This window comes from Amblyomma mixtum, chromosome 2, assembly GCF_055824585.1.
Source record: "Amblyomma mixtum isolate Tamu chromosome 2, ASM5582458v1, whole genome shotgun sequence".
NCBI classification, from domain to species: domain Eukaryota; kingdom Metazoa; phylum Arthropoda; class Arachnida; order Ixodida; family Ixodidae; genus Amblyomma; species Amblyomma mixtum.
Genome location: NC_143013.1, coordinates 295,060,693 through 295,073,094, shown reverse-complemented (window position 1 = coordinate 295,073,094; position 12,402 = coordinate 295,060,693). Strand labels below are relative to the sequence as shown.

Here is a 12,402-nt window from a genome sequence, read left to right as displayed (position 1 = left end):
ACTGCAAGAAAAACACTAGTGTCCTCAAACGGCAAACGTTGTAACAAAAGCAAAATGCATACGTTGTTCAACTAGGCAGGCATCACAATAAAAAGGGGTGACTTTGGCCCGGCGGCTCGCGCTGGCTCGCGCGCCCGCGCGGCTCGCAGCAGACGTTCAGCGTTCACGGTCGCACCTGAGCTGTTCGAATTTCTTCCTGGAGGTTCTGGAATTAACCGTCCCTATCAAGCGGAAGCAGTTTTTCCGCGATGTCTGAGCAGTTGGAACTGAAAGGAACCCTTAGGGGCCACAATGGCTGGGTCACTCGGATTGCCACGAACCTGAAATTTCCTGACACTGTGTTGTCCGCATCGCGGGACAAGACCCTTATTCTGTGGGAGCTCACCAAAGATGAGACATGCTACGGTATTCCAAAGAGGCGCCTCAAGGGACACGGTCACTTCGTGACCGACGTTGTAATGTCGTCGGATGGCCAGTACGCGTTGTCATGTTCGTGGGACAAGACTCTGCGGCTGTGGGATTTGATCGCTGGACGCACGACCCGCCGCTTCGAAGACCACCAGAAAGACGTCCTCAGCGTGGCGTTCTCAGCTGACAACCGCCAGATTGTTTCGGGCTCCCGGGACAAGTCGATCAAACTGTGGAACACCCTGGCTCAGTGCAAGTACACCATTGAGAATGCGCACTGTGACTGGGTGTCATGTGTGCGTTTTTCACCCAACAACAGCAACCCCATCATTGTATCTTGCGGCTGGGACGCTGCAGTTAAGGTATGGAACCTGACCAACTGCAAGCTGAAGAAAGCGCACAATGATGACCACAAGGGCTACCTGAACACTATAACCGTGTCCCCTGACGGCACACTGTGCGCATCTGGTGGGAAAGACTGCCAGGCAATGCTGTGGGACCTGAACGAGAGCAAGCGCCTCTACACTCTAGACCACCAGGACATCATCAATGACCTCTGCTTTAGCCCCAAGCGCTACTGGCTCTGTGTGGCGACTGGCGCTGCCATCCGCATTTGGGATCTGGAAGGCAAGAACCTGGTGGACGAACTGCGGCCTGAAGTGATGACGACCAGTGCCAAGGCAGAGCTGCCTCAATGCGTATCGATGACATGGTCTACTGACGGCCAGACATTGTTTGCCGGTTACACGGACAACCTCATCAGGGTCTGGCAAGTAACCATGGGCATTACCCGCTGAGCAGGATCTCATCACCATCATCCTAAATGAAATAAAAGAAAGTTTCTAGTTTGTTTAAAAGAGTACAGGCACCTAATTTTAGGCGTATTTTCTTCATTGTAATGATGTTTATAAGGCATTATTATACACGAATTACTACTACGTGATATTCAAAATTGTTTTCTCACATTCTATTTCGGTTTTGATTTCAACAGCCGAACTGTGGCTACGACGTTAAAGTTGCGTTTGGGTCACGCGAGGCATGAAAAAACTGCGGTATAATTGCTGCTTCATCACTTTAACTAAAACGCTAATCAAGCCTATCTCAATAACGAATGACAACAAATGAAGAAGCAGTGATTATATTGCAATTTTTGCACGCCTCATGTGACCTAAACGCAACTTTGACGTCACAGAGCGGTTGAAACCGAAGAGAGAAAAATTCGATTACAAATTATTAAACGATCGTAAGCGAATACCACATGGTGATCCATGTAAAGTAATCTCTTACGCACCACTGCAAAGAAGAAAACATCACAAAAATTAGGTGCTTATACTACTTTGTCTCGCGCTTTTTGTGAGAGAGAGCGCGAAAAACGATGTGGACCGGGAAGAATGGGTCGATCGGACGAAACAAAAGACAGCGACATGTAGAAATTGAAACTGATTTTTTTAGGAAAGAAAATGGCACAGTCTCACATATCTCGGTGGACACCTGAACTGCGCCGTAAGGGAAGGTGGGAGTGAAAGAAGAAGAGAGAAAGAGATGCGTAGTGGAGGGCTCCGGAATAATTTCGACCGCCTGGGGATCTTTGTGCACTGACAAAGTGCACTGCCATCGCGCAGCCCACGATAGAGAGTGGCATGAAAGGAGTCGGAGCTCTTCGATCTTACCAGCCGGGAAACTCATCCATAGGGACCATGGAATGAAATCCGGAGGTTTGATTGCACCTGTAGCCGCGCTATCGCCATCATCGGCGCTGCGCCGCCCTTGCTCGACACGCATTGGCTGCTGAAGCCAAGCGCCAGGGAGAACAAAAAAGCAGTACACGGCCTGATGATGATATCAAGTTTATTTTCCGCCAGATAAGGAGGCCCCCTAATCACCGTCCCCGACACGCAGGCCTTGGTGACGGGGTCCGGGACCTACGAGATTAGAAGCAGGCAAAGAGGTCTTGACTCCTCGCGGCTTCTTCCGCCAGGTGCACGGCCTGTTCTCCGTTCTCCGTCACCCTACAGACCCAAACTCGATCGCTCACCATGAAATTAACAAAGAATAAGTTTCAGGTCACCACTATAAAAAAAAAAAGCTCAACTTATAGGTGGCGCAACCGTCTGCCACACTATTTCAGTAGAGACTACAGTGTTCTGTAGTAGAGACATACATTCTTGACAGCTATCCATTTATCCGTCCACCGAATAATCAGGGAGCGAGGTGGTTGTGGTGGTGACTGCGTATTCTGGGGAGGGGGTACTGGACGCAAGTTACGCTACCCATAGATGTGGGATCACTCTTGGCGTCCAGGGGATGGGGGGGTGTTTGGGGAGGGGAAGATGCAGTCGGTTGGTGTCTACGTCGTTGCTTTAGTCATGGTGATACACGAAAAGGCCTCGCAGGCTGCACATATGCGTTGTTTGAGGTCCCTTTATTAGAAGCTCAGGCAGTAAGCATGTAAATTTGCTAAGTCACTCCTTATACATACTGGGCATATGAAAAAATGGCGTGAAAATGCATACACCAAAACCCAGCTTCTGGATGATCCGGGTAAGCCTTACTGCTGCGAGCATTGATTGCTCCTCACTGTAAAAAGAGTAAAAAAAAAGAAAGCAAAATATCTGGAGAATTTAAAACTTCGCACACTATCCATGCGCTTCCCTTGCCTGATAAAGGACTTTCAATTCAACTCGAATCAGTCATTACAAATTATAAAACTGTACTGCGTCTGGATTATAGTCTTTCCAAGGCCTGTAAGGCTGTCTACGGAAGACGTGACGGCCAAGATCTTAAATCTATCATCTCTATAGGCGCATGCACAAGGTCAAAGCTCTTATAAGACATGCGACAAAACCTGTTTTAGTTGCAGCAGGTGCAGTTCGTGCACAGAAACAGTAACTAGCCTGTGCCTCAGCTGACTCGGAGGCCTCTACGTGCAGTCACTCAGAGATACATCTGTACCTGTGGGGGAGCAAATGGGTCCCAATAATCAGACCACCTCGAGGCCTTTAACGTGCACCGACATCGCACAGCACACGGGCGCCTTTTGTGTTTCGCCTCCATCGAAACGCGACCGGGTTGGTACCCAGGTACTGTCAGGGTCAAAAGTCTGTGGACCACGTGTTCCTCAAACGAAGCCGATAGTTCTAATATTAGCCGGCGGCTGGAGACCACACTCGTGGAAATGAAAGAACAAAATTTTGTTTTCCAGCTCCACAGGTGTGGTCTCCAACCGCCGGCTAATAGCGGAGCTATCGGCTTCGTTTGAGGAACACGTGGTACGCAGTCTTTTGTCGCCGACTGTACTACATCTCAGTAGCCGAACGCCCTCACCACTGAGCCACCGCTAGGGTACCTTACACATGGAGATTGAAATAAAGGTAGCGAAGAAGAATCGAAAAGGAAGAAAGGTAAATTTCATCTTGTCCGGTATGTGCTCTCTTGAAAGGGTTGCTTTTCCAGGCAGGCACTGAGAGTAACATATTATTCTTTACACCTTTGTCCCAATTAAAAGGGGTCGCTACATCTTTGCTGACGCCTCCCACTTCATCCTCTCATTAGCCCCTATCCTCTCGAGCTTCAAACACCCTTGAATACCCCTCCATATCGTCTTGCCACTTCTCTCTGTGTCATCATTTCGTCCTCTTCTCGCCAGGTCCGTTTCATCACTTTCTTTGCAATGTATTCGTACTCCCTCCCTCCTCTTACCGAACAAAAAAAAATAATTAGGAATAAGAGGAAACGGTGAAAAACTTGTAGGGCGGTGCAGATACTGTAACTTCATTTCAACGGCATTACTGCGCCACAGGTGTGGCGCGCATGGCATGGTAGTGCGAAGAAAATAATAAAAGGCTGTGGCTAGAGTTCCGTCCAGACGGAACTACAATTTGCGCTAGAGTTCCGTCTAGACGGAACTACAATTTGCGCTAAAGTTCCGTCCAGACGGAACTGCATGTAGCGATGGGGTTTGGTTTGGTTTATGGTTTATGGGGGTTTAACGTCCCAAAGCGACTCGGGCCATGAGGGACGCCATAGTGGAGGGCTCCGGAAATTTCGACCACCTGGGGTTCTTTAACGTGCACTGACATCGCACAGTACACGGGCCTCTAGAATTTCTCCTCCAAAGAAATTCTAGCCGCCGCGGCCGGGATCGAACCCGCGTCTTTTGGGTCAGCTGCCGAGCACCATAACCGCTGAGCCACCGCGGCGGCGTCGATGGCGTTCCGTCCAGACGGAACTGTATCTGACACCATACAGTTCTGTCCAGCATTATCTGCCACATGAGTTATGTCAAGACGGAGTTAAAGCTGGCGTTAGGGATTGGAAAACCAGCTTGCTTGCAGACTTTTGCATGACCATTTAAAAAAGTGGCAATCCTATTCCGCCTAATGTGTGACAGGATATTCTGCTGCATCATTTTATTTTCCAAGCAGTCAGTGAGAAATGTCAACAGAACGAGCTTTGGCTTGGGATTGTTGGTGCGTTTGCATAATGCTTGTTGACCGTTTGTGTACGTCTTAGTCTTTTTCGCGCTACGTCATCGTGCAGCGCAAATAGCGACATCACTTCGCGAAGAGTTCCTGCACTCTGCTTCTAACAGTGTCATTTTCTCGATCCTGCATGCATGCACGGAAGTTATACCTTCGAGGATGTAACTAAACGCAATACGCGGACAGATATTTTGGTGCCGTATAAATGCATAGAGAGAACATCTGAATGCAGCTTTGTCAACTGGTTATTCCAGAGGCAAATAAATGCTTTATGTGGGCAGAAATCACCCATTTTGTATAGTATTGACAATACGGACATTAGACAGTTCTAGTTTTACGTACGTAGAACCTTCACGCACGTAAACGTGAGCGTACGCTCGTGTCGCTTCGTACAGTTTTAGCTACACGTACGGGATGCAAACTGTGTATATCTGCCATAGAACCTAAAAAATGCACTAGCATGTTGTGCCGCGCCATCTCGTACAGATAAAGAAAACTAATTTTGTTTAGTCGAGCTGCTTGGAGCGGAGCCAGGCCAAGCCACAGTGCGGGCGGTAAATACTTTCCCCCTTTCTTCTGACTGAGCAATTTCAGTCCACCGAACTGTATGTTCCATGTTATCTTCAAAGGGGTTGCATTCCTTCACGTCCCGCAGCATAATTAAATCATCGCTTTTCGAGAAGCGAAGGCGCGCTGGTGTCCCACTCATGTTGACGACGTGCGCGTATGGAGCCAAAACGTGCACCTTTTTGCATTTCCCGCTGACCGTGCCGAGGGTCTCGCGATATCCCGCGAGGTTTTGAGCTTCGCGTGGTCTCGCGAGACCGTCGGCACACTCATTGCTATGACGACCACAAACGCTTCTCCGTCAGGCTTAGGAGCTGCTGAAACGGATTTCTATCTGGAAAACAAAAGCTAGTGCTCACCTAAAACATCATGCGAAAGCAAGGATAGACCAACTGAAGGCAAATACAGCAGTTTACAGCACGATACCAAGTCGAGGGAATAGCGACGAAGCTGTTATCGTTGTGAAGCGGGCGGGCAGGGCGCCGCCATCTTGCCAACGCCACGCACGCAAGCAAGCAACGTGAAGGCCGCAACGCAAAGATCCGAATCTCATGTACGTCCGTGCGGCCCACGCAGACACTTCACGTTCTGCGCATGCGCACTGGTGACCCGTAAGCGCTCTACTTACGTGAAGCTTCTACGTACGTGAAGCTAAAACTGTCTATTGTATGGACGGAACTTTGGCTGCAGTAAATATTCCGTCTGGACGGAACTGCAGCAGCAGCAAATGTTCCGTCTGGACGGAACGCTAGACATTCCGATAATAAAAAAGCGAAACATTTCTTTTCTGTCTTCTCGTAGGCTTCGAATCTGTCGCAAATAAACAAGCCCCAATAAATATTCGCCACGAGCGACTAATTGTTGCGCTAATACTTCTCTATATATTGATCTAATCGCTGGAATATATACGAACCATGTGTGTACATACCGAATTCATTGAGCACCAGATTTAGCCAAGTCCACTTTTTTTTTAGGTAGGGGATCGGCCACTACTTCTGTGTGTGCGCAGTCTGAGCAAACAGAGCGCATTTTGATTAAGGAAAAGGCTGACGCCGCAACGTCCCTCTCCATTAACGTGTCGATAACTCGTGGGGTGGACAAGCTCGGTTTGAGAGGCCCACCGAGCTGCCCGCCATGGACAACTTCCTTGCTCCGTCATCAGCGGCGCTTCTGCTTCTGACTATCTCCTGCCTTGCCGGACCACCACTGCGTTTGGCCAATGCAGCCGGCCCACCGTTGCTCTGCGGTAATGCGCGCATAGTTGTTCTATAGCCATCAGTTTGATCGCAACTCAAACCAGCTTTGCTGTCCGCAAAGATCGTGAATTTGGGGCGGCCCCGCCATTAATTGATTTATCTATATGGGTCATTACAATAACGCCGCGTTTACCGCACTGTAGCCTGTACGGTTAATTGAGTTATCTGTACGTGTCATTAGAATAAATGCGGGCGTATATGTGAAACGCGCCGCAGTATTACGAACCAATTCATCCGCAGCATCGGAAAAATTAAGCTTTACGATTTTTTTTTTTTGAATTAGGCGCTAAAGGTACCTGAAATCCACTACTGTAAATAAGTTGTGCGGTCAGGGGAACACAGGGTCATTAGAATAATGCCGTGTTTACCGCACTATAGCCTGTACGGTTAATGGAGTTATCTGTACGTGTCATTAGAATAAACGTGAGCGTATTGGTGAAACGCACCGCAGTATTTCGAACTAATTCATCCGCAGCCTCGGAAAAAATAAGCTCTGCGATTTTTTTTTAAAATTACGCGCTAAAGGTACCTGAAATCCACCACTGTACATAGGTTGTGCGGTCAGGGGAACACAAAGTGAGATTTCGGCCCAAAAATGGTAGTAGTTTGTAAAAGTACACGTATGTGCATGTTGCTCTCAATCCGCAAATGTAAACAGTTCCAACTCTGCAGAAATGTCCAGGGACATGAAGGTACACATGCTGGAGTGTACCAAGAGGATTCTTCAACCGCATGTAAGTGTCTTTTCTCGACGTTTTTACACGCTTATGAAGCCGAGGTAAAATTCTGCGCTCGTTTACTTTTGCTTACCAGTCATACAGTCATACGCATATATCTTTGCGCATTCATAGCGCTTTTGCAGGTAGGTTAAGCTTAGCTGCTCTGGCTTCGGAGAATTTCTAGATAAATTTTTTTCCTGCGTCCTGGAGAGTTTTGTACATAGAAATTGTATCACTGTAATAGATGCCATGGTGGAAAAAAAAGTTTTGTGGCCTATGAGTTGCGTGCTGGCCTCGCAGTCAGAAAGTCCTTAGTAATTCCTCGTACCTTCGGAATAATAATAATAATATTTTTTTTTTTTTTTTTGCTGAATGCGCCATTGGGGGTTTTGTGGACCACTTTTCCTGGACGTCGAAGCCGCCATGTTTCGTTGTTAATAGGCCATATAAGGCTTTTGCCTTAAAAATGTTTATAGCTTGCCGAACTGGCTGTATTAACACCAAACTAACGGAACTTGCGTCACCTTCAGTGATATGCGCTTTATAACTGTCTGCCATTTAGTACTTTTCCTCCCAGCTGTACCCACCTCGTGAAGACCCTATTTATGTGCTTTCCATTGTATAACAGGTATTTCTGGTATTTTGTGCTCTTTTTGCTTTCGACTGTGCTCACCTCTTTAAAAATCCCATTGGGGGCTGACAGTGTGCCCACCGCGGTGGCTCAGTGGTTAGAGCGCTCGGCTACTGAGCTGGAGTGCCCGGGTTCGAACCCGACTGCAGCCGCCATGTTTCGATAGAGGCGGAACGCCAAAAGGCGGCCGTGTGCTGTGCGATGTCAGTGTACGTGAAAGATCCCCAGGTGGTCCAAATTATTCCGGGGAAAAAAGTTCAACTTTTTTTCTCCACTACGGCACATATTGCTCTCTTTCTTTTTTCACTGCTACCCCTCCTTACGGCGCGCCTAAGGTGCCCACCGAGAAGTGAGACAGTTACCGCGCCTTTCATTCCTGATAAGCAGTCATTAATTTCAGCAAAAGTCATTGTCGCGTCGGCAGTCAGGCGTGGGCGTTGTCAATCAGTCAATCAATCAGCCAAGCAGTCAATCAACTAGTCAGTCAATCAATCAGTCATTAGTCAGTCAATCAGTCATAAGTCAGTCAATAAATCAGTCAGACAATCATTCAGTCCGTGGTGGCTCAGTGGTTATGACGCTCAGCTGCTGACCCGAAATACGCGGGTTCGATCCTGGCCGCGGCGGTCGAATTTCGATGGAGGCGAAATTCTAGAGACTTGTGTACTGTGCGATGTTTGTGCAGGTTAAAGAACCCCAGGTGGTCGAAATTTCCCGAGCCCTTCACTACGGCGTCCCTCATAGCCTGAGTCAGTCAGTCAGTCAGTCAGTCAGTCAGTCAGTCAGTCAGTCAGTCAGTCAGTCAGTCAGTCAGTCAGTCAGTCAGTCAGTCAGTCAGTCAGTGCAGTCAGTCAGTGCAGTCAGTCAGTGCAGTCAATCCAGTCAGCCAGTCAGCCAGTCCAGTCAGTCAGTCAGCCAGTCAGCCAGTCCAGTCAGTCAGTCAGTCAGTCAGTCAGTCAGTCAGTCAGTCAGTCAGTCAGTCAGTCAGTCAGTCCAGTCAGTCAGTGCAGTCAGTCAATGCAGTCAGTGCAGTCAGTCTAGTCAGCCAGTAAGCCAGTCCAGTCAGTCAGTCAGCCAGTCAGCCAGTCAGCCAGTCAGCCAGTCAGCCAGTCCAGTCAGTCAGTCAGTCCAGTCTAGTAACATAGGCGCCTGGAATAGGAGGTCGTGAGGGTTTCATCCTCCCTCTAGGTGGTGCTGCTCTGGCTCCCCATTTAACACCCCTGTTAGTTCTTTGCTCCCACTGTTCGCCGAAACATGACTTTGCCTCTCCGGCGAATGTCCTTCTCTGGTCGTATGCCTGCAGGTCGTGACGCTTCTCGACAAGCGGAGCAAGCGGTTCTTCAAGGGACGCAACATCGTGGACGCCCTCACCGACATGTGCGTCGAAGGGGCGCGCATTGTCAACAACCACGTGAGTGCGTTTGCTGAGGCTCCGGGCGCCGGGCCGAGTTTGAGGAGGATCGGACAAAACAACGCAGGCTTTGCTGCTGCCGCCACTTTGTGTCTTATTTGCGCTGACACATTTCGCCAAAACGCATGACTTAGCAACCTTGAAAGCTAATTTCATGCAAATACAGCAACCGGATGGAGGCCCATTGACGAACAAAAAAAAAAACACATGAACTGGTTGTCTTCTCTCACATAAACGCGCATGCAATGAAAGTGATACCAGTTAGACAGGTTGTCTAGTTCTTGTTGAAGAGCTAATGAACGTTGACAAGGAAGGTATGAACATGATGCTTTATTTTCAAGCGGATTAATCAGTTCTTTCTAACAGTAATACCTGTGTATATTGCATACCTACTGAAAAAAAAAACAAACTGGAAATTGGTTTTTGAGGAAAGGAAATGACGCAGTAACTGTCTCACATCTCACGGTGGACAAATGGAAGGGATGAAGGTGGAAGTGAAAGAAGAAAGAGAGAGAAAGGTGCCTTAGTGGAGGGCTCCCGAGTAATTTCGACCACCTGAGTATCTTTAACGAGCACTGAAGTCGCCCAGCACACAGGTGCCTTATGTGTTTCGCCTCCATCGAAACGCGGCCACAGCGGCCGGGTTCGAACCCGGGAACTCTGGCTCAGTAGCTGAGCGCCGTAACCACTGAGCCACCGCGGCGGGTCCATAAAAATCGGTTTTGAGGGAATGAGAGGGCCACTAGCTGTCTCACTTCCTTGCACACAGAGAATGGCGTTCTGCATGTATATGCGGTGCCCCCCCCCCCCCCCCCCCCCCCCCCCCCCCCCAATTTTTTGAAGCTCTGATTCTGTTCGCGATGTCCGGCACAATAGGAGGACAAGGTAAACTACACAGTTGTGCGATGTGTGATCTTACACAACATTGCGCACTGCCTTCTTGCCTTGCAGGTTGCTCTCACCGTGATGCAAGTCAAGGTACGGATACTCGGACCCTCTGGGGATCACGTGTCACAAGATGGCGTCAGATTTTGTGGAGTTTGCTCCTTCAGACCTTTAGGAGCACGCGACACAGCCCTGAATTAATCCGTGTCAATTTAGCTGAAACGATTGCAATATTCAGTTTGCTTCTATGAGGAGACAACTCCGATCCAGGCGTACGAAAATTTTGTGCATTGGTCAAGGATTAATAGACTCCGTAGCGAGCAGTGACGGTGCTATTGCTTGCCTACAAATGATAAATAAATTTGCTTTTAGTTAGTTAGGCCACCGCGTATACTCAGCGGTAGTAACGGTCCTGTTGAGCGTCTAGGGTGAAAACACCAAACACCCAACAAATGCTAGTGTATAGGGCAGTTGTAGAAAGTGCGGACAGTATGTCGTACGTGAGGCCTCTCCCTCGCTATAGCTGACCACCGTCTCAACTGACAGACGGGCCGATGATGCAGACGACGCCGCGCCCAACGTTACTATTGGCTGCGCCATCGGCCAAACACTCCCAGCACTCCTTGCGAAAATACGTGACTTCCGGCATATTTTTTGTCATGCAGCTCGGATAGTGCGGGCCTCTCCTAAGCTTTCTTTCCATCATGTATATTCTTACTCGTGGCTTCACGACCGGCTTGTAAGTGGCTCCGAGTATTTCGAGGGATTAAGCCGCCTCTTCAGTTTTCGGTTCTCACACCCACCTCGCATAATCAGTATAAGTAACCATCCAAATTTGTGCTTACGCAACAGTGGCACTCAGTGTGTCTATCATTTTTCTGTAGTGATTTCTCATGAGTATTCGTATACGTTTTATATTTATTTGTTTCAACACAGTGCAGGGCAGAATTTCTGGTCTACGAATAATAGGTTTTGCAGAACAAAAATAAAGCTGAAAAGCCTCATGAAAATAACAAGGCAGTGGGTCACAAACAATGCAATAAAAGCAATGAGTAGTTACTCCCTTATTAAACAGCAAACAATACAAACAATTTTCCTACCTAGCGTTTCATTTTGTGCTTTTTATTAGTTAACTAACAGTGAAGTAATGAATATTAGAGCGGTAGTTGTTCTTGCTTGAGATACAATAAATTAAGAGTTTCTGAAAGCGAAAAAAATTGAGGTGGCCAGTTCAGCGATCGGCATCTTTTTTTCTGCTTGCAGGATGAGGACAAAAACTTCACCGAGTATGTTCTCTGGCACTGCTTGAACAGCACCCGCTATGTGATGGTACATGAAGGTTCTTAATGACTCGTGGAAGCGTCGTGGGCAGCTACTTTATTAAAATTTCACAACAATGTACGTTTTGAGGTGCATGTTTCTCCGCTAACTGGAGTTTTGTCGGCTGCGCCAAATGTAAAATACTTGTCCTGAAGGGACTGCAATAGCATGCATACGTCTCGACCGACGTCGCCTCCTTAATCTTTACCTTTCTCGTACTCTTCGTTTTCTTTGGCTTGAAACGTTACATAATTGAATTTGAAGTATGGCGCTTAAATGCACAGTAATGAGTATATCAAGTAAAGTAAATAGTAATTTTTTATTTAAAGTGAATAATAATACTTCCCTTTTTCGCTTATTTTCTTAACGAAGTTGGGCTTTCGAGTGTAACGTCACAGAACGAGGCTTTTACTGGCACGGTCGAATGCTACTCGCCGGGGATCACATTCTCGCCACAGCGTATGCTTATGATATCACCGTGGTTTCGCTAAAAGAGCTATGTGCGGAGTCTGTCTCACGACAAATCCAGCAACAGAAATCTCTGTCGCACGACAGAAGACACGACAGAAGTTTGTTGCGCGACAAAAGGCGACCAAGGAGTCTGTTGTACGGATAGCCTGCGATAGGAATTTTTACCGCGCGACAGAATCCACGACACATGCATCTGCCGCGTGGCAGAACGCACGAGATAACACGCGAAAACACCCGCCACCACGGAACTTCC

The 12,402-nt window shown here is 48.0% G+C and overlaps 1 protein-coding gene and 1 pseudogene across 1 annotated transcript; both read left to right on the top strand.

Moving 5' to 3' along the window:
* The first annotated feature begins 166 nt into the window (after window positions 1-166).
* LOC149364554 (small ribosomal subunit protein RACK1 pseudogene) lies at window positions 167-1,253 on the top strand (annotated as a pseudogene).
* Window positions 1,254-6,552: 5,299 nt separating this feature from the next.
* On the top strand, window positions 6,553-11,750 carry LOC149364553 (uncharacterized). Its single transcript, XM_089570144.1, has 5 exons — window positions 6,553-6,702; window positions 7,385-7,446; window positions 9,366-9,473; window positions 10,425-10,451; window positions 11,622-11,750. Exons 1-5 carry the CDS (start codon window positions 6,591-6,593, stop codon window positions 11,703-11,705), a joined length of 393 nt encoding a protein of 130 aa, XP_089426270.1. The 5' UTR covers window positions 6,553-6,590; the 3' UTR covers window positions 11,706-11,750.
* Window positions 11,751-12,402: the final 652 nt, after the last annotated feature.